Below are 21,953 nucleotides of genomic sequence, written 5' to 3' on the forward strand. Positions count from 1 at the left end.
TCAGAATGGTCTTGTAACTCACGTCTAACTGAAATCAATATGCATAACCTACTTTCAGATTCCATTTATCTCCGTATTGTCAGGATGGACCGCGTAACCATTTGAACTTGTCGATACTAGTGCAGATCTGATGAACGGGTCTCAGCCCTGAGACCAAAACGAAACTTAAAGATAAGTTATATCAACATTTTTAGAAAAAAATACGTTTTTTTCCGCAGAGTTTGAATGAGTTAGATATACATTAAATATTTTTATAATGACCTTTTACGCTTAAATAAACAGCCAGTCCTGCTCTGTCTAGTCATCGGCGCTCGGCCAAGCCAACCGAATCCTGCACAAAACCCTCCGTATACAACTACAACTTGATGCTTTGGACTTATGGACTTGTTAAATATTACGTTAGAGGTTATGAATGGTGGATTCTGCAATCTTTGTGCAGAGCTAGGCTAGCTGTTTCCCTCTGTTTCCCTGTGCTATGCTGGGTGAAACAGCTGCTGGTGGTATCACTTCATATTTACCATCCAGGCTTAAGAGTGGAGTCAATCTTTTCAGCTTTTCCATCTGCAAGAAAGTACATAAAGCTTTCACACAATGTCAAACAATCACTTTAAATAATGTCTAAAATTGGCAATTTTTCCAAATTCAAAGCATTAACAAATTCCGAAAGAAAACATAAACAGGATCACAAATCTGTCAACTCATAATTATTAACTGTGTAAAAAAAAAGTGTATAGTAATAATTGCGCATGTGTTACATGAAAGTTTGACTTTCTCAGGTTGTGTCTTGCCGTCCTCGTTACCTCTCATGTACATGTGATGTGCTCATGCTGAGAGAGCAACAACTTTTAAATGGAAAATTACAAATATTTTAAGATAAACATACCTACAGATTAAAGAAATGTCACGGCAGGAAGGCAAAACGTGGACCATTAAATGCTCGTTTCTTGGTGATTTCTGCACAAACTTCAAGCTTAGGAGAAAAAAAGGTAACCTTTTTGATGGTTCCGTTCAACCTCTGTAATCCATTATGTAAAATAGTTTGTTTTTCCTTTTTATTCCTGTTGTGTAGAATAGAGGGACTAAGCTCAGTTTAATTTCACATCCCCGTTGCTGTAGAATGACAACCTTTACCTTTAATCTTCCCTTAACCTCTGGTATAGTCTTCAGGAATTCACCCACAGCTTTTCTGGAGTGAAGAAATACTTGAGACTGGAGTACTTGAGGGAGCGCTGTAGTCGGAACGTCTGCTGGAGGAGAACATGTCACCGCTGCCTGCCCCTCTAACAGCCTCCTGAGCCTGTGTGGCAGAGTGTTGAGCAGCCTGTTGACCTCGACCAAGGTCGCGCCTGTTGAGTGAAAAGCAGCTGTAGTGGAGTTAAGTGTGGCTCCGTATTGAGCTCATCACCTATTTGATTCAGCGAGGAGAAAACCTCCAGTCGCCCTCGCTCCTCTCAATCATATCCCCCCCGCCTCGGCTCACTGTAATACGCACCAATCCTCAGCGTATTAGAGCACCTTCACCTGTTTTGTCCCAGCTTATTTTTTTTTCTTTCCTCTTCCTCGAGCTTCTTCTCAGGTCTGACCCTTTGTACTCTCTCTTGTAATGATGGTAATCTGACCCTTCTTTACCGCTGCCCTTTTAACTCCTCTGGGTTGCAGTGGCAGTTGACCTCTGCTTACAAATAACTTCTAGTGGGCTTCCCCGGTTTATAAATGAATCCCTTTAACAGTGAAGCCAATAAAATATCCAGAAAGTAAAAAAAAAAAAAAGAAAAAAAAGAAATGTTTTCATGAAAGGTGACATCATCTTTTGTGAAAATTGCAATCGTAAAAACAAAAAACAGCTAGTTCTTTCATTGGAGAAGCTGCGGCAGTGTTGCAGCCAAACTGAAACCAAATCAAGACCAAGACCAGAGCGGATCCCACACAATAAAATGAGGAACCTACAAATGACAGGCTCTCCTAAAAATGATCCACTTTCACATATCAACACCCACAGAAGACTGATGAAAAATCATCTCTATTTTCCTCTTTCATTGCCGTGTGTGTTTGTGTGTTAATGTATAAGTGTTTCATTTGAAATGCCTTGATGAAATATAAATAATCAATCAGTTCAGTATGTTTTGTTGCACTGATGTCACCTGAGACAATATAGTTTATTGTTAAAGTGTCTTCATTACATATCTTTGTCACAAGTGTTTGACACATTTGAGGGATCTTATGCAAAAAAATGTCCCCACTAGCAGCTGGGCTCTAACTAGAACCATTTTCTTAATTAAAGACTTGAATTAAAGCGATGAATAGAGCTGAAACAAACAGTGTATTCACCATATAGTCGCTTGAAGGAAAAATAGATTAGCGACTACCTTATATCGATTCACAATTTTACATTTTTGCTTGAAAACTGCACAAAATATGAGGATTTGCTGCTTTTCCTTGGCATGCTTGATAGAAAATCCCCTTGATATGTATTGATTATCAAAAATGATGGCCAATTAGGCACCTGAAAGAAAATTGATCAGTGACTACTTTGATAATCGATTCATCATTTCGCATCATCCTAAGGAATTCTGTGATTTCAATGCGTGAAATGTGAGGATACTTATTTTCTTTGACATATATGACAGGAAACTCCCCTTGATATGTATTGATTGTCGAAAATTGTTATTGACTTAATTTCTGCTGCTCAGCTATTGATTAATCAGGAAATTTATTCATCACCACTGCAAGAAATAGATTTTTGGGTGGATTTTTTCTTAATGCTTGGTGGTTAATTATGGGGATTATGAAGTACTTACACTATTGTATCATATTATATGAAATAGCTGCGATAATAACTGGTAGTAATTATCATGATTAGTAATAATTAGCAGTAATATATTAAAATGTAATACATCTGTAGATCTGAAGATATAAGAGTAGGATGCAATATGATAAAACTCAGGAAGAACCGACTAATAGAATAATTAAATGAAGCAACAGTACAGTTTTACAGAAACACAGTGCTGCTCTGTGCAACAGCGACTACAATTACAGTAATTTGCTGTAAAATGAAACATACAAAAAACAAAATGAACAGTTCCCTTTTTAAAGACACATTTTCTTACTTTGCTCTGAAGCTGTCAACACAATCAGTCTAAAATCTTCTCCTCTTGACCTAGTCTCCCTAATTCCAGGAAGGGGGGGAGTAGTGTTGGTGGGGAGGTGGAGGTGGAAGTGTGTGTGTGTGTGTGTGTGTGTGTGTGTGTGTGTGCGTGCGCGCGTGTGTGTGAGAGTTTGTGGTTGGGGGTGAGATGAGATAGAGGGTTTAAGATTCGGTCGCTCCATCTATCCTCCAGTCCTCCCAGACTTGAAGTGGGCCGGCCGGCAGACAATCTGATCATTGTTATTCATCCAGCGAAGCTTTTTTACTTCACTCCAGCTCCAATCAAGGTAACAGGACCCGTCGAGTTATTATTACACTTAACTTACACAGGAGGCTTTAATTAGCACGCTCTTTGTAAACGAGATGATTGTAAGGGAGAATTCTTTTGAGTGATCGGTTTAATTGCTGCAACTTTATCTACTTTTTTTTTTCACGAAAAAAAAAACTTTGTGTGGGTCTTACATGCTTAAGTGGAAGATGATGACTGTTGCTGTATTGCTTTGATTGTTGCATTAAGTGAAATTCTAGCTTTCATTAGACTGATTGTGGATTTAGATTTTTCTCCTCCAGTAGAGCAAGCTTTAATTTTTAGGAAGAAGTGCAAATTGTCAGAGCCAATATTTGCATACATTTGCAAAAGAAACGTAACATTTTAGTCTGTTTGTTTGCAGTCTTTCTCCACATGATTGCATTTTCATTGTTCTCTCATATTTGATTGTTATATTTGCACACGTCTTTTCAAATCAGAGGCATCCTGGGACCTGTTTTTCATCAAAATGATGCCCTTAAAGTGAAATGTCTTTGCCTCAGCTCTCCTTACTTTCCTGATAATGTCCCTGTGACCCTGCAATGATCCTGTGTGAGTGTTGGTGCTGCATGGGAAAGGAAATAAAATAAGTGCTAAGGGGAGACATCGTTTTCTTGTTGCTCCAAGATAAGAGGATATTATAGCTTGTGGATGGGGGCTTATAGCAGAGGACGCATCATGCAGCGGGGGAAAAGGGTTATGTGAAGTACTTCTTGAAGAGATGAGTTTTCAGCCTTCCAGGGAAGATTGGGGGTGCGAATCGTCCGGGAAGGTCATCGTGTCTGTGGGTGGACGGTGTGTGTGTGTGTGTGTGTGTGTGTGTGTGTGTGTGTGTGTGGATGTGTGTGTGTGTTTATTGGATGAAATTTAAGGAAAATATTGAAAACACTCGACAGTATCTGCAGGGAAAATGACGCATTCACACATTGCTCTAATCACAATTCAGCTATCGAATCAGTGCATCTAATTTTCAAGCACATTATGAGCTGACAAAGCTCTAATAACCTTACATTTATTTACAATTATGGTGATCCAGATGCAATATACAGTCAGGAGAGTGTTTAAATTTGAAAACGTGTGAGGGTGATTCAATCATTTAAGTGATTCTGAGAGCGGGGGCCGCCGCTAATCAGACACACCTATGCTTTGTTTAACATTGAACACCACGGATGGTGACGGATAATGAATGTTTTTCTTTAAAGCGCCTCTCTGACTACAATCTGCGGGCGATCACAGTGATGAAGAGTAGTTGTTCATTCTGTGGTGTGTTTTTCAGATGCAGTGCAGCTGCAGCTCTTCAGTGGGACACCTTTCATCGCCTTACTGGAGCAGAAGTAAGTGTATTTCCATGGGTCTTTATCTCAGTTATCTACATGTGTGTGGGCTGTCATCTGTGTGGGAGATCTTCGATGTTACGTAACAGTTATTATACATTCATTCCTTGCTGTGTGTATCAGCCTGTAGCCCAGTAGAGGGGTAAAAATAGACAGGCAACATGTCTTCGCCGACAAATGATGCTGTCCTCTTTTTCACTTATAAGAAACTAATAGTGTAAGTTTCCCTGCTTTGTCTTAGTCTTGTTGTTGTTGTTATTGTTATGACCTCTATTTAACCTAAAAAATCAGTGAGGGCAGGCCTCATTTAATGTGATGTGGAGTTTAAAATGGTCCAAAATATTTTAAAAATCCAATAATAAAACAATGAATTAAGGCAAGTCTATACATACAGCTAATTACAAACACAATACACACACACACAAAAAAAACAAAACAATTCAATTAAAACAGGGACAAAAAGAAGATTAATATTTATGGTCATGGATTTAAATTTTTAGCGCCCTCTTTAGCTTCATTGCAGTAACTCTTTTTCACTCTGATCTCAGACTTTGCGGAGCAGGAGCGTAGCCAGAAGTCATAGTGGCGGTTTGCATAGAGAACAATGAGATGGGCAAGCCTAACCCCGAAAACAATCCTTCTTATTAGGCAGTGAAACACGTTAAAATAGGACATTACAACTACTTACCTGAACGCACATTAGTTTAATTACACTACCACATCGTAGGTAATGTTACAGGCACCAAGAGGAACATTAACAGCATGGCAGAGCCTTGAGTTCACAGCGGCAATAATATGCTCAGTAACCTTAAAGTGAGACATAAACATCTGGCTGGCAGGGCGGCCATATGACCACATGCACCACGCGCACGCATACACACCGCAAACGCACGTCTGAGTGCATGGCTGCAGGTACCTGTGCTTTGGCAATGGAGGGCTGGATGACGTTGGAGGATCGGGAGCTAGCTGGCACACTGCTGCTGCTGCTGCTGCCGATGGAGAGACGGCTGAGTTAGCAGTCACATACATGTCATTACTTTGGACTAGCTCAGGAGACACCGACATAGGGGTTGGTGTCTCTCTGGAGTAAAATATCTGAAACTGAACTGAATACATTTTCATTTTACATCTAAGGGCATTTAGCAGACGCTTTTGTCCAAAGCGATTTACAATAATTCATACATTCATACAGTGATGGCGGTGGCTGCCATGCAAGGTGTCGGCCAGCACACCAGGAGCAGTTTGGCGCTCAGTATCTTGCCCAAGGACACTTCAACGTGCAGACCGGGGCCTTCTGATTGGGTGGTAGTGAACGCCACATGGGTGGGCCCAGACCCACCTAGGTCCAACCACAGCTACACAGCAGATATGTGGCACCTGAGTGAACAAGAATACATTTAGTTTATTTCTTGTTATCGTAAATTAAAGTTGTGTAGTCGACATTACAGAAGTAAATCTAAATTATTTCCTTATGATAAGAAATCCGTCTGTATCGATACGTTTTGCTCAGTTTTAATTATGATGCTAGCTAAGCAAGAAAGAGGAAAGCTATCTGTCCATCATAAAACTCTGTAAATCACAGAGATTGAAGTTCAGCCGACATGGTTGGCGGTGTGTGACATGCTGCTGTAGAGCAATACACACTCCCCTGCAGGAGATCGTACTCGCTGACCCAGGTTACATATATAGCATGGAAGTAAAATTCCCTCCTATAAGAATATAATAGCATCAAAATGATCCTGAAGCTTTTGTTTGAATGTGAAACAGTTACATGGTGTTGCTTTAATTGTCAAAGACGCCTGCTGTGAGAAATCTTGAACTTGTAACAAATGATCATGTTGTGAAGTGAACATAATGAGCCTGAAATGTTTTTTTTTCTCCCCATAATGAAGGAGTGATTAGCTTCATGATGATCAGAAGAAGCGATAATGGAAGAAATAATTAGACATGTCCTCTCTGGCCCTGGAATGTGTTTTGCAAGACTCGTCTTGTTGAAACAATTATTCACCAACTTCTCCGCTTCAGAAGACGTGTTAATTGCTAATTCCAAGTGTTGAATTGTTTCTTTTTCCCCAAGTTTTGTTCACATTAAATAAACAGTCATTTTGTGAATCACTGTTGGACAAACATATTAATGAATCAATGGACAAACGGACCATCGGAGTAGAATAAGGATGAGGGAATTTGGGCACATCAGCCCACTCGGAGCTCAGAGCAGTGACTCATCAGACTTCTCTGGCAGGATATAAAGCCAAAGGTTATAATAAGGTAAATGGTAAATCGTTTAATGTTTAATGTTTCTCTTTCAGCATAAACTCTTGTCTAGTTAACTTTGATAGAGACATGCTTAATGCTGGAACAAAGTCATGACAGATCTATCAGCAGAAGTAGAAATAGTGTCCAAAAATACTCTTTTTTTTTTGTTTTACTGGCATTAAAATACATAATATATACAAAATAATATTATGCAGAATCAAACATTCAAAAATCATACCCCCAGTATAATAACCAATGTATTTATGTGTCCATCATTTAAATGTTGAAGCTGCTCGGCTGCTTTGAATAATATCTGCCGGCTAGTTTCTACATTTGCCCAGAAATCAATTTTAAGTTTTATCTCAGTCTACAATATTAAATCATGATATATTTGTTGATTGTGTTTTGTGTTAGTAATTTGAATGTGCACAGTAACAAATGACTAAAGTTAAATCTAAAGTGGCAAATTAATGTAGTGGAGTGGAAGGATGGAGTAGCAGAAAATGGATATATAATCGACTCATAATTACAGTTAATCAGATAATTATCAGACAGAGTGATCTATGGAAAACTGTGTCGGTCTCATGCGGCAGGTTTTTAGTCCGGAACTGGAACTAACAAAACCACAGCGCAGCGGAGAAATGCATCGATCAGAAACAAATCAGATATTGCACAGTGTCAGGTTCGGTACATTCAAATCAACTAACCACCCATCAAGTGTGTGTCAGGAAGAATCGTCCCGCTCTTAAATCACTGTAAAAAGCCACTGAGGTGTCCTGTTCAACCGCACAGCTTGTTAGACGAAAAAGTATACCCTCCAAGAATACACTTAAAAAAGGGCTTTTTCACTTTTTATGAGAGCGTTAGATGAAAATACGTATACCATGCTCATGTCTGTACACTGAAAAGCACCTACAGCCCGCCGCTGGTTAGCTTAGCATAAAGAACAACAGGAGGAAGCTAACGAAATCTACCTCTCAACCCATCTGAAGCTCACTAATTAACACGCTGTATCCTGTGTCATCATATTTACTGTACAGACATGTGAGCGGTATCAACTTTATCATCGGACTCTGCAAAAAAAGTTCCCATACCCACTGAGCAAATCATGAGCAAAGCATCTCATGTCAACGTCTTTTGAGGAGCAAGAATGAAATATTTTTTTCAACCTCAGTTACAGACATCCACAGGACTGCAACATGTTGTTAACAATTTTTTATGATGCCTTTCTTGCACTAAAATCACAAGGTGAAATCAGACTCCGAGCCTCAACCAAACCGTCATCAGGTATTTTTCCAAAGTCTGATGACCCAAACCTGGTTTTCAATAAAACTGATGACAATGGAAGAAGAATGGACTAGATTTCTCTTGGACTTTTGTTGAAGTGGGCCACAGAAAGATGTCATAAAAAGTTTGATTTTGAACCACAAGAAGTTGAAAGGATGTCCAAAATGATGTTTATTTTTTGACATTTTGGACCCTGCAAGGCTGTCACTTAGATTTCAATAGCTAAAGTTAAAAAGACGCTTTGAAAAGTCACGGAAACCTTCATTCTGGCTCTTCAATAGATGTCTCCTGAAGTTTTCGACAAGACATTGAATTGACGTCTTTCAGTTTTGCTCTGTAGGATAATTTAAAAACAAGTATGTAGCATAAACTGACACCACACACTGCAGCATTTATATATCCAAAGCTCATTTCCAGTGGCCGTCCCTGGATTGGCCTTTAAAATACATAAAACTCAAAAATATAAAACACAAACTGCATTACAACACAACAAGAGACTGTAAAACACAAAGCACCAGATCATTCATGACGTCATAACTGATCCCTCCTCAAAAACTGTCTTAGTTTGAGTTCATAATGCTCCCAGTCACGATCAAGTTAAGTTCAGCAGGTGAAGAATTTCACGTGTTGATCACCTGAACAGAAAAAGACAATGAGCTGAACTTAACATGCCACGAATGCTAAAACAAAGAGAAGCAGAACCACCCCAAGCTTGATCCATAAATTGGATCCGTTCTGTATTATGCAACAGAAAACAAATAAATACTCATGGACACCACACCACATCAACCGTCATCATCGCTCAGCGGCACATCTGTGTCTTCTTACTTATTTACAAGACTTCCTCATGTCTCTCCAGCAGTGCTGTTCCCTGACTGGGCCTACAAACCGGCCTGGTCGCCCGGCTCCAGGCAGGTCCAGCTGTGGCACTTCCTCCTGGAGCTGCTGGGTCGAGGCGAGGGCGGCGCCATCGGCTGGGGAGGGGAGTGGGGCGAGTTTGTCATCAGGGACCCCGAGAGGCTGGCCCGGCTGTGGGGAGAGAGGAAGGGCAAACCACACATGAACTACGACAAGCTCAGCCGGGCGCTCAGGTGATGCAAAATGCAAGAGTCGGCATGTTCGCTCACACACACACACACACACTCACACACACGCACACATGATCACATATGGTTTGTGTGTAATCCCCCCTGCTCTCACAGCTTCTCCCTCAGGCGGCAGCTGTAAATAAAATGCACTCCTCGCCAACATTTGCTGTCAAATAAAATATTCAAATGGGAAAATGCCTACTGATGCAACACATGGCATTCGGGAAGCACTTCTATCCTGAGAGCCCCGGCAGGAACATGAGTGCGAACAGACGTTACAGCCTGCCATGAACAAACAGACGCGGTGAGTGTAAGTCTGACACGGGAAACCTTCTACTTCCAGATACTACTACAATAAACGCATCCTGCACAAGACCAAAGGGAAAAGGTTCACCTACAAGTTCAACTTCAGCAAACTCATCCTGGTCAACTATCCGGGACATCCACCACCACCTCCACCACCTCCCCCACCACTCAGCCATCAGGTCATCACCACGTCTTTACACCTCATATCACAACTTAAAGGACTTTGCTGTCTGGAATACTGGATTCTGGGCTGTATTACCTTTAATACAGACTGATTAAAAAAGCCTTCTGTCTGTTTCTGGGAGATATCTGTGGTTTTGTTTAAAAAAAAGAAAATACAAATTTCCTCACAGAAATAAGCTGCAATGCTTTCAGTTTTCCAAGACATGGCTACAGTCCTTTAAAAAGAGTTTTGCTCTTGAAGTAAAAAAAATAATTACCCTAACTGAATTTTTTGATATTTAGAAATGGGCCAACTTTAACAGAAACATTGCTTCAGCTTTATCATTTAATATAAAACCGTCTGACTCTAAGACTGGCTGAAAATGAATCATTGCTAACATGTTATCATTTAATATGAAATTTACTGATCTTCTAATGAAGACAGGAGTCAGTGTGTTCAAGTTATATCACGCTTGCTGGCCAATTCAGGGCTTATGTTACCTACTATCCTTCAGAAAGCACTGTACTTTGTTTAATTATAGGATCCATTCTATAAGTGTTGGGATTAGTATGGATGGGCTTTGTCTGTGGAGGTAGAGCAGTGCTGTATAAGTGCAGTCCATTTAAAAAATACCATGCTAGTTTGGAGTAAAACTCTTGATACCGTGTATCAAAAATATGTTGTTGTTTTTTTTTTGCCATATTCAAATCCTAAACGAGGCCACGAGTGTACAAAATATCAGGAACACCATCCTGCTTTTAATTTGATGAACGTCTTCATCATTCAGAGTGCTACTTTTACTTATTTGCCTCTTCTCGACTACATCAAGGCTGAACTGCAGCATATCTAAAGGTGCAATATGTAAGAATGTAAGTTTAAGGTGGAAATAGAAAACTTTTCAAATGACCAGGGATTGGCTGATTTTGACATAAATCAGTAAAACATGACAGTAAGAAACTTCACCGGGTGTTCTTGACGTTTTGTACACATGGCAGCAGACTACATTGTATTGACAGATCCATGTTTTCATTCCATCCGCTCCCTCATAACATCCTCCATCCGTCCCGCTCTCCAGCTGGTCCAGAGCGGCTCTCTTCCCTTTCCTCTCCTCCCGGCTGAGAGTGGTGCTCCTCTGTGTGGAGGAGCAGGCTCAGGGATGAACCGAGGTAAGAAAACACATATCACTGACATCATATTTCACCCAACAGTCCACCCCGTCCTCTTCATACTCCTTAAAATACTTCACCTGACTACCTCCGGTGCTGCTGTCATGCTCCATACAGCCACCAGAGGTCGCTGCCTCACAACAAACCTAAATGTGGGGTCATAATAAGCTACTTGCACAGTCATCCTATGCTGTTATCAAGCAGTGTTTTTGGGCACTCCTGTAAAATAATGATGCCATCACTGATGCGGCAGATCTTTTAATTACGGTGCCTGAAATAAAATGCTAAGAGGCTTCGACCAATCAGAAATGTTCAGCGCTTCAAGTTCCAGTACCTCTGAAGTACTATGCCTTGAGGGATAGACTAATGTCCCTGGAACTTACTCCAGACCCTGGTCCCTGCAGTGAAACGTGGCTTAAATTGTGCATTTTTGGGGACTCCTTTCAGCCGCTTATCACTACACATTTTGTATTTACCTCAGCAGGATGTTGCTTCTGAATTCCAATCAATGAACAGCCAGTGCAACAATGTCACTCAGTGTGTTTCCAATCGTTTTTGGACAACATTTGTACCAGGTGAGCAGAGGAATGAGATATATCTGGCTTTCTAGACAAGGATCAATTCACCTCTTGATTAAGCATTCAGTAGAGACACACTGACTGCAGTGTTAGCCAGATAGACATCAGAATTCTTTTCATCTACCTTTGATATTAAATATACAGAAGAAAACACCAACGAGACTCTAATCAGTGTTCCATCCTCAGTTTGACGTCACATAATTCACCCTTAAGTGCTCACACGCTGCAGAGTTCATCAGTCTTGAAGTTTACCCTAGCTGAAGTCACGAGGCTTCCCTGCTGTGTCTGACTCGTATGATATTTTTCTGTTTCAAGGTGAAACACGATGCGCGCGATGGAAAATAATGCAGGACCAGAGTCCATGCTTGACCTTGAAGACAGATTCTGTTGGGGGGGTTTCAAAATGAATAAATTCAAACATCTCAGATGTAACTGTAGTATTTTTTAAAGACTCGACACATGAAGCTGGTGACGGAATGCAGCAGGCTTGTTATTCAGAATATATTGACTTGTTGGTTGGCAGCGTCTGATTAAACGGAAGCAGGAGGATTTGGATTCAAAATAAAGTCCCCTTTACGGTGATTTCAACCACATCTCACAGTCTTCCCAAACTCTTTCCCACCTCCACCAAAGTTAGTTCAGTTGGCATGGCTTAAACATGAACCTTGAGTTAAGCTTATTTTTCTGAAAACTTTCACACTTACTTTTCTTTTTATTTTATTACTTTTGCCATAAAAATGTCAAATATGTGTAATCAATATTATACAGCCTCAGCTAACGAGGTGGAAAATATATTTGATTTTGTAGTGACTGACTGTAACTGGAAATAAGGCCCATTCAGTGCTTCAATGCATTCTGGGAAAATTGTTTTGCTGTATGTGAATCTGAGTTCCTGTTGTCTTTTACACACACACACATCTGTAGGCTGAACTGAATCTAACCTTCTCTAAAGTACATTTACTCAAATACTGTACAATGGTAGAAATTTGTGCTTTACTTATATCATTTCTATTATTATTTATTTTATATTGCCTCACCGCACTTATCTGACAACCATAGTTACTAGTTACTTTTCAAATTAATTTTATTTTGTACAGTTAAAACCATAAGTAAAAGAAAAATGGATTGACAGAGGATTAATGTACAACTACTTTAATAAATATTTTTCCATGTAAAAATATTTCTTTATTCAAGATGAATTATTTATTAATTTGAGGTTTGTGCTATTAGTTCGACAAAACAAGCCCTGTGAACGTGTCCCTTTGGGCTCTGAGTGACGGAGACAGCATTTCTCAGTATTGTCCTAATTTTTACAAACAAAACAATCATTTGATTAATGGAGAAAATTAACAGCAGATTAATATATAATGAAAAATTATTGTTTTATTTTTTTTGCAGTCCTATTCAAAGTAGTTCAGAATGAGCTCCATCTCAACCAAACACAAAAGTAAAATCCTGCTCTTTCATAAATGCATATTACAGACAGCTTAATTCTGCTTTAAAGGATAAATACACCCAAAAATGAAGTGAGTGCAGGAGCATGACCACACATCACAGATGTAAAGAACATAGGCTTTTTTTAAACTCAATTTTGAATTCCATGTCTTCTGGAGACTTTGGTCACACCAGACAATTTGTATGGAGCCATTTTATGTTTATTTTTTGGTTGTTTTAAAATTTAAACAAGTTTCCATCTACTACAGTTGTTTAGGAGAATGCTGCAGTGCTGTTGTGCTGTGAAGCTCCAGAAATGTTTTGTGGACTTCTAAACTTTGCCCATCTTTCCATCAGCACGAGGGTGGAGGGGAGTAGATCGTGACTGAATTCACCATTTTGGGCGAACTGCTCTTTTAAGTCAGATATCTAAATACTCTGTCCACCCCTGGGTATCTTAAAACTGACAACAAATCCTTCTTTACTGTGTGATTGATGTGACTCTCTCTGTATTTCCTGACAGGAGTCCAGCCGGTCCCTTACCCCTTCTTGCTCCCGTGCTGCCTCCCTAAGCCCATCCCACCCCCCCGAGCTCTCCACGGTCACTTCCCCTTCATCTCTGGCCCTGTGCGTCCAGGGGTCAACCCGAAGGAGCTGAGGGATTCAGGCCTCCCCCCTCTGGCCTCGGCCCTCCACGTCAGCGCTAACGGCTGGCCACACAAGAGCCCCATGGGTTGGGATCTGAACCACATCAGTCGAAGCCTGTTCGGTGGAGCGAAGCATGCTGGAATTCAAGGAGAGGAGAGGAGAGCGGGGAGTGACGCACTGATGAAGGGGAAAGAGTGAAGCAGAGGAACTAAACTACAACAGATGGACTACTTTCCCCCCCTCAAATCTCTCACATCCACACTCTTTTAGCTCCGCATTGTAAAGTAGTTTATTATTCACTGCCTGTGATACATGTATTTTGTATTTATTGAGTTGGACCATGATGTGTGTGTGTCTTTTTTTTTTTTTTAATTTAAATATTGAGGAATGTGCTTTTCTTTTGTCTGCACTTCACGGTACCACACTGGGGGAATTGCACTTGTAAACAATTAAAAACATGGCACTTGTGTTTGTGCAAATAAAGCAGTGCACTCAACTTACATTATTCAGCTGTTTGTCTTGCATTCCTCGCCCTCCCTCTCCGGGCTTCATGAAAATAATAAGGGCTGCATTAATGATGCATTCAAACAGGCGCTGTGAAATTTTCATGAAAGCAGCTTTCATGTCTTCTTCTCCTGCAGCATCAGGACCAGCAGCTGACGCCTGCAGTTACCACTCCGACACAGCGGGGGGCAGCAGCGTCTTCGGCTTCCCGCGAACTTTTCACAGCAGAGCTTTTCCCGGGAGAGAGAGTCAGAGCCGAGATCTGAAAAAAAAATTAAGAGGTGTCACTCTGTTTCAATTGCCGGGTACCATTAATTTTAAATCAGTTTACCAGGAAAACTGCGAGATAGGGTTACATTTGCTATTATCATTGAAAATAAAATTATCCAATCGTATTACGTTATTCCATGGTTTTGTACTGTCACTTTATCTCGTGTTAATAAATGTATTTACATACCTAAACTTCGGCTAATTAATGCTAGCTGTTGGCACTCTACACTTAACACTACTCCGACAGGAGGCTTATGTTGTCTTTCGATATCATCTAAAACCAAACATAATAAAGTCACGTTCCCTAATTGTTGATTTTTCACAATTTTAGATATTTATTTAAGACAGTTGCTAACAGAGCTAGCGTGTTTGGTGGCCCCCAACCGTTAGCTAGAGAGCCTCGAGTGAGTCCTCTGTTCATTTGACGATCTTTGCCTCAGATGTCATTTTGGCGCCGAATATTCTGAATATTGTCATCCTGCAACGCGGGAGTTGGTGTTGGTGTTGTTGTGTGTGACTGTGGCTGTGGCTGTTGGACCGGCACTGTCATTTAACTAATAGTTTTAATTCAGCATTAGGTAAAGGAAGAGTTTGAAGACAACATGCAGCGGAGCATCGCGTAAGTACAGAGATCGTAATTTGGAGTAGTTTCTGTTTAGCTTGTTATTGGTGGTAGCGTTAGCTGGGGGGTGTCTGCATCTGTATAACCATTAGCTAACTCAAAGTTATATAGTTCCGTGTCTTTGGTGTTGTCTTTAGGGGTTTTAAAGTGCATACATAAAAGTGTAACGTTAGCTAGCTGAGTAGTACTGTTAACTGCGCTGTTAGGAAGTTAGCGTTAGCTTGCATTAGTCTGCAACGTCTGTTTTGGATACGGACTCACTTTATGCTCCTATAGTGGAGACAGACACCCAACTTTTGTCAGATATATGCATCGGTTAATGTGTGCTGTCTGTGGGCTCCACCTTAACCGTTATTTGTTCTAGAAAGACACTTTCTACTGTCCAAGAAAACAGATGAAAGTGTTGTAACACTAAGCTAGCTACGTGATGTTAGGTAACTAAGATAAGTTAGCAAGATAGCAACTCAGCTAGTTACGCACTACTCGTAGTTCAGTAACTCACGTCAGCCCCCCCCCCAACTTACTAAACTCACACACATCGGCAGACAGACGCTGTTTCAATGACTATATCGTTTTATTTCCCACATTGATGGCAGGCATGCTAACGCCCATCAAGCCATTGACTGTTTCTTGTTTGTATCTGCCCTTCTTCTATCAGATCCTTCTTCCAGCCCAAGAGCAAGGACAAAGATACTCAAAAGAAAACTACAGCTGGACCTGTGAAAAAGTAAGACTTAATTGTAAATCACACATAATCGATGGCTATTGCCACGCTGGTAGAGATGTGGACATAATCATTGTCATAGTGTTTATTGATACATTATATGTTTTATATGCTGTCACGTTCTGCAGTTTCCCTCAGGATAACCAAAGTTCTGTTTTATCTTATGCCCTAGTTGCACAGGACTAGTGTTGCCTGTAGATCTCTAGTAGAGGTCGACCAATTACTAAAAATCAAGGAGACTGAAAAGCGATGTTTGGGGACCGATACTCGTTTGCGGTAAAACTGAAACTCTTTGTTCACACGTTTAGAAAAAACAGAGATGGAACTCAGTTTACTCAAGTACTGTACTTAAGTACATTTTAAGTATCTGCTTTCTCTGCTACTTTACACTTCCTCCCCACTACATTTTATTTGACAAATTTAGTCAGTAGTTACTTACAGATTAACTGTGATGTGTTCCCAGTCAGAAAGTGTTGTAGGTGGGACATTGCGTGAGAGGATGCTGCATCAGAGCAAGTAGCACACTTTTTCATTTCTTTATTTTATCGGCAATCAGACTGAAAAATCACAATCACTAATCGGAAAAGGGCTGAATACTGGCCCTGATAATCGGTCTGCCGTTAACATCTAGTAATTGAATTTGAGGAGGATATCTGTGATCTAAATCCTGTGTGAACCTGCCATGTGTAAAGTAAAAAGTCTATGGCATGTTACCTACCATGTTTCACCAAACACAGAGGTCCTGTGATGATGTTATCCCTGTGTGAATGGTCCTGTCTGTGATTTGTGGTTGTGTTTCTTTTCAAACCTCTGTTTTATGTTGTCAGACAATTAAACAATTATGAGTGGATCATACAAATCAGCAGCATTCAACAGCTGTGCAGTAAGAACAGCTAGACTGATGTTTAAAAGATGACAGAGAAAGTTGGGAGCAACCAAATGTTGTTATAATCACGAACAACCACGGGCACAAAGCATCTCTTACTTGATCGAAAAAGCTGCAAATGTGCATCAGTACTTTTAACACCTTATACCTGTGGTATTAATGGTCTTGTGCGGATAGGGCTTTAGTTTAACCGAACTCCATCACGTAACTACAAATTTTCCTGTCAAAGGTTTTCAAAAGTGTCAATACTTCTTCAGTATAAACTGTACAGTATTCGAAAATATCGAAAGTCCTGAAGCTTTAGAAGAAACGGCAGAATAATCAGATTTTCAACCCAAGTCTGTATAAATATTGACATCATTACAAATGTTTTGTTTTGTGTTCAGTGATTTTTTTTCTGTAGCAAGCACTGTGTGCAAGTTGTTATTAACTTATAAGATAAAGATTTGCCTATTTCGTGTGGGCTGTTTATTTTCTTTTTGCTGTGGTATTGAAAGATATCCATTTTTATATGTTGTTGTCTGTCCTACTGTCTGTAGGCGAAAATCATTACCATTTGTAGTGAATTCGTAGCTGCTGGCAATTTAAACTCTGATACAGATTAAACCCATTGATTATATTACTATTTGTTAATTTATTCAACATATGAGGATGTTTGACAGTCCCTCCAGAAAAACGCGATTATGCGATTGCATAATTCAATGCATAATCAGGCAAAGTCCGCGTATTTATGCGGGGGCTGCATTTTTTCAAATACGCCGCACTTTCGCCGCTTAAATTGCAGATTTCCACGCAAAATATGCGGGGCTTGCATGATTTCATAATCCCCGCATTCTCATTGCAAAAAAGTCACATATATCTTAGCAGAAAGTTGAAAAATGTTGCATTTACCTCACACAAAAGCAGTCATTTTCCCCTGTTGCCATGGGAACGTTATGAAGTGACGTAATAACACGACGTGAACATCGTCGTAAAGCTGCAAACCCCGTGATGAAGCCATGATGAAAGCCCGCAAATCGGTCTCATTTTACAACAAAAAATCATACTAGTTTCAAAAACCTTACAGTTGTAGTAGTATGTGAAGTTACCTTACAGTAAGAGATTGCACTAATCAAGGATTTTTGCTCGCAACAATCACAAAAAACCCCGCGTTTTTCTGGAAGGACTGGTTTGAGGATTTAAGAATAATGTGAATTATTTTGAATGAATATACCACCCAGTACAGATCAGCAAAAAAAGTTAGATATTTATAAGCAAATATCTGCATTTTTTTTTTTAGAGAGAAATACAGCTTGAGATTGACATATTGCTGGGAAGAATAGTAAACCGTATCAATGAACCAGCTCATCTTCAGCCATGTTTTTTTGTTGAAACCACACTGACAGTTGGTGTGTGTGGACAGTTATCTGTGACTCGCTCTGATCTGTTTCTCTGTTAATCTTTTTCTTTTGACCAGTAGTTATTATCAAAAGAGCTGATAACTTCTGTTTCTCATCTCTGGGCTGCTTTGATGATGAGTGTGCATTATCTCTACATGGTGTCGTCTTTAAAGTACATCTTAAAACTCACTTTAATACACTTGTCTTTATGTAATGATCTTTTCATTATTGCCTCGACCTGTCTTTTATGACTCCTGCCTTGACTTTTATGTCTGTTGAATGTTTGTTTTTAAAAAAAATTTTTTAACTGCTTTTGCCATTGACTATCGCTCTTTATTAATACAGCAGCATGTGGATGAGCTTTTGAACGTTTTCATATAAATGCTTATTTGAATTACACGTTGCCTTGTTTGTGTCTCTGTGTGCTTGTCTCCAGACCTGCCAAAAGCCCCCTCAAGGTGCAGAACGGTGTCCAGGAAGTTGATTCACCTGTCAAGAAGGTTGTCAAACGCAGCCGTCAGATCCTGGATAGCGACGACGATGACGATGCGCCGGTTGTAAAAGAAGTCGCCACCAAGAGACAAGGAGACAAAGAAGCTGGTAAAACTGAAAAGGTAAATGGCATCTGTCTCTTCTTGAATAGGACATCAGAGTCTCTTTCAGTCACTAAACCGAACAGTGACATTATTGCAAAAAAAAAAAAAAACTGACAGTTTCATGGGATGTCGCTGTCATCGGAAAACAAAGCAGGCATATTTTGACATAGTGAATGTCTGATGTTAAGAGTCATTTGAATGAAAAAAGGTAAAGGCTGCACATGACTGGAAGGTTTTTACGTGGTCCTATCTAACTTTAAAACAGCATATTTTTGAATGTACATGATGTGGATGTCATGAGATGATGAATTTGATATAACACTTATACTGATAAATATGGCTTTGTATTACTGTTTTCCTTAGTGTACTTACTTATGTACTTAACTTGTGTAACTGTTTTGGACATTAATTTCAGAAATCCTTTTAGGCGGAGGCAAATTACCAGTGGGCCTTTTATTTTTTTGTATATAAGCCATCAAATCCAAATTCACACAACCTGAAAAACAGAAAATTACACGACTTCTGGAGCCCCTGTAGCCATATCAGTGCCTATTGTTTATTTAGTGGTCGGAAAGACACTGTTGCACAAAGGCATAGTAATTGTATGGTGAATCACCTTGTTGAATGCCTTTGTCAATAAGCCGTATAATGAAAAGACCTGATTATCGGCTGGCGCTCGCCACCTGTTGTTTGATAAACACTTCTCTTAACAGCCCCCTTCATTTGGTCTGTGGTGCGTCAGAAATTATTCATTATGTGTTCATCAGGGGAAGAGATGGTGACGGATACATTGTGTTTGTCAGCGTGATTCACCTGCATCACTGTCATATTGTCACAATTACTATCAAATATGTGTCATGATTAGGTACTTACGCTTCTGTAGGGTCACAGAGCAGCTCTACTGGAGTTCAGTGTAGAGCGGCAACTAATGATTATTATCGGTGATTGATCTGTCATCGAAACTAGACGTCTTCACGCGTCAAACGTATGTCCTTAGAATTCAGAGAGAATGTAACTTTATAAACAACGATTTCATCAGCGTTGTTGATTAATCAGCTGATCATTTCAGCAGATTGGAAATCAGGATTCCTGGCACAGACTTCCGACCTTTTGTTTGTCTGACAAAGCTCATCAGATGAGCTCAGAAAACTCATCAACACCACCTGTTCTGTCCCAAATGTGCTCATTGGCAAGGCTTTTAAACAAGATGTTGTTTAACACTGTGAGTAATGCAAACATGGACAGTGTGACATGGTCGAGATGGGTGAAAGAATCGATTCACAAATGTCCAAAAATCTTCTTAATGTTGATCGGCAATGTGATCAAAAGGCCGAACTCGGCTCAGTCGGAAAGCCTGACCTGAGCACGCGCTTGAGTTGTCCTGTTATTCAGTGTAAGACAAATTGATTGAAATTGATTGATTTGGAATTAATTGATTGCAAGACAGTCATGAAGTACGCCTGTATTATGAATACATTTTACACCATCACCCAGACACTGACGCTAATGAGATGAGACCAGCTGGCCAACACACACATGCAGCCAATTAATAACTTTAAAATACTCCAAAACCCCCATGCCCACTCAGCGTCTTGCACAGTGATGACTTTGCGATGTAGCAGGGAGGCTGCTCCCCACTGCTGGACATGCAGTGTTAGAGACACAGCGGCGCACACCCCCTCATTTTGTTATTCAATACAAGCATGACCGTGAGATGCTCTCAGTCTGTGTCTTTGATGCTGAATCGAACACACAAGACTCAGAATCTATTCATTAGATTGACGAACATACCACACCCCTGGTCTCGATATGAAAAGTGTCATGAGACAGCGACTGTTGTGATTTGGAGGTCGTTGTTCGTCTTTCCATAGACAGTCCATTACAGAGTGAATTCTCATTTATTTTGGCAGAAAATGCCACACGGAGGATGGGTGACACAAACAGACCTTATTGATCCTGATCGTATTGTTTTAAACAGCCTTACAGTTCCCACACTTTCATTGATCATTGACCATGATCTACAGTTAGTCGCGCCATTAATGCTTTTTAAAAAGATAAATGTTCTGATGCTGTCTAATACCAACGCTTTTTGGCTGTTTCAGAAGGATGATGTGTTCAAGGCAGTTCCCACCTCTCTGTCTCCTCCACCTGCCCCAGCTACTCCTATAACCTCCGCCACTCCAGCCACTCCATCCTCTTCAGCATCACCCGGGACCCCCAGCACCCCAAACTCCATCTCCCCCTCAGGGATCGTTAAACGCAAGACTGGTCAGTATGATCCGCTCCTTCTTTAATCGTTTATTTTTTCGCTCTTCACTCACGCTGCACTTCTTAACTTTTTTCCCAAAGTTGCAGCATTTTTTGAACTTTGACACCAGCTGAGGATTGATAGTTTTTCTGCCTCGAGCTATTTTACTTGATTACTTGTTAGCAGGAGCCTAATGGCTCCGAATACTCATTATTTCACAATGAGGGGAAAAACAAGGCATTGCTAACAAACTGCATGCATGAGAAGTTTCTTCACCAGACACAGCTAAGTACACTTTCCACCCTTTGTGTTTCTTTTATCTCTTGACTCCCTGGTCGGGTCTCAACCCTCAGACTGACAACCAAGAGACAAGACTGTGGTGCATTTATATTGATCTCATCTGCTGAACCACAAGTACACACTCTGAGCCTTTTTCATTATTTTTCTGCATGTATTTGCATCGTGATCATAGCAATTTTATTTCTGCATTGTCTTGCGATGTAAAGTTTTCCGCTGACTGGGCGTCAACGCAAGCAGCAGAGCGAGTCGTCTTATTATTGTAGCTGATCGTAAATGTTTATATGGTTCCTTTAAGGTTTGCAGCCTTTGGTGACTTTCTTAAAAGAAAAAAGAAAAAAAAAAAAAAAGCACAGGCATGTTTTTATGATTTTTATTTTATGGCTGCAGTCGGTGCAGGACCTCAATGTTACACATGTGAAAGTTGGCTGCTGATGTCCTTCTGCCAAACATGATCATTATCTGTAAATTCTAAATGAGATGTACGTCTAAACTGTCCGCTTTAAGCATGAAACAGAATGGCCAAGTGACTTTAAGTGGTGCCTTTTGCTTGCTCTGTTTTTCATGTCACACCAGAAATGTAGGATTTTAAATGGAGAATGTAATCTTCTTAGAGCTACACAGTTTTCTAGCTTTGTTTTCATCAGGGTAGAACCTCCTTCCTCACTTTGTTTCCCTCATCCCACTTTTGCGGCTCATTCTCTTTTCATCATCC

At 40.2% G+C, this 21,953-nt stretch overlaps 2 protein-coding genes across 3 annotated transcripts in view; both read left to right on the plus strand.

The window, feature by feature from the left end:
* The first annotated feature begins 3,342 nt into the window (after positions 1 to 3,342).
* On the plus strand, positions 3,343 to 14,217 carry LOC115572639 (ETS translocation variant 3-like protein). Of its 2 annotated transcripts, none has more exons than XM_030402964.1 (6): positions 3,343 to 3,432; positions 4,729 to 4,786; positions 9,189 to 9,420; positions 9,761 to 9,902; positions 10,962 to 11,052; positions 13,588 to 14,217. In XM_030402964.1, exons 2-6 carry the CDS (start codon positions 4,729 to 4,731, stop codon positions 13,908 to 13,910), a joined length of 846 nt encoding a protein of 281 aa, XP_030258824.1. In that variant the 5' UTR covers positions 3,343 to 3,432; the 3' UTR covers positions 13,911 to 14,217. The 2 variants fall into 2 exon arrangements, with proteins under 2 accessions (XP_030258824.1, XP_030258825.1); XM_030402965.1 differs by having other exon boundaries at positions 9,192 to 9,420.
* A 728-nt stretch (positions 14,218 to 14,945) lies between these two features.
* Positions 14,946 to 21,953, plus strand: part of lig1 (ligase I, DNA, ATP-dependent) — a 54,537-nt gene continuing 47,529 nt past the window's right edge. The window contains exons 1-4 of the mRNA XM_030402943.1: positions 14,946 to 15,105; positions 15,767 to 15,835; positions 18,534 to 18,711; positions 20,796 to 20,961. Coding sequence (XP_030258803.1) covers positions 15,089 to 15,105; positions 15,767 to 15,835; positions 18,534 to 18,711; positions 20,796 to 20,961 — 430 coding nt within the window. The 5' untranslated portion in view covers positions 14,946 to 15,088. The remainder of the gene's footprint in view (positions 15,106 to 15,766; positions 15,836 to 18,533; positions 18,712 to 20,795; positions 20,962 to 21,953) is intronic.

The sequence above is a fragment of the Sparus aurata genome, chromosome 21, assembly GCF_900880675.1.
Source record: "Sparus aurata chromosome 21, fSpaAur1.1, whole genome shotgun sequence".
Classification (NCBI taxonomy): Eukaryota; Metazoa; Chordata; class Actinopteri; order Spariformes; family Sparidae; genus Sparus; species Sparus aurata.

Coding starts and splice junctions, on each gene's coding strand:
- LOC115572639 (XM_030402964.1), top strand. CDS start 4,729: ATGCAGTGCAGCTGCAGCTCTTCAGTGGGACACCTTTCATCGCCTTAC. Junction 9,421..9,760: donor AAGCTCAGCCGGGCGCTCAG/GTGATGCAAAAT, acceptor TTCTACTTCCAG/ATACTACTACAATAAACGCA. Junction 11,053..13,587: donor AGGCTCAGGGATGAACCGAG/GTAAGAAAACAC, acceptor ATTTCCTGACAG/GAGTCCAGCCGGTCCCTTAC.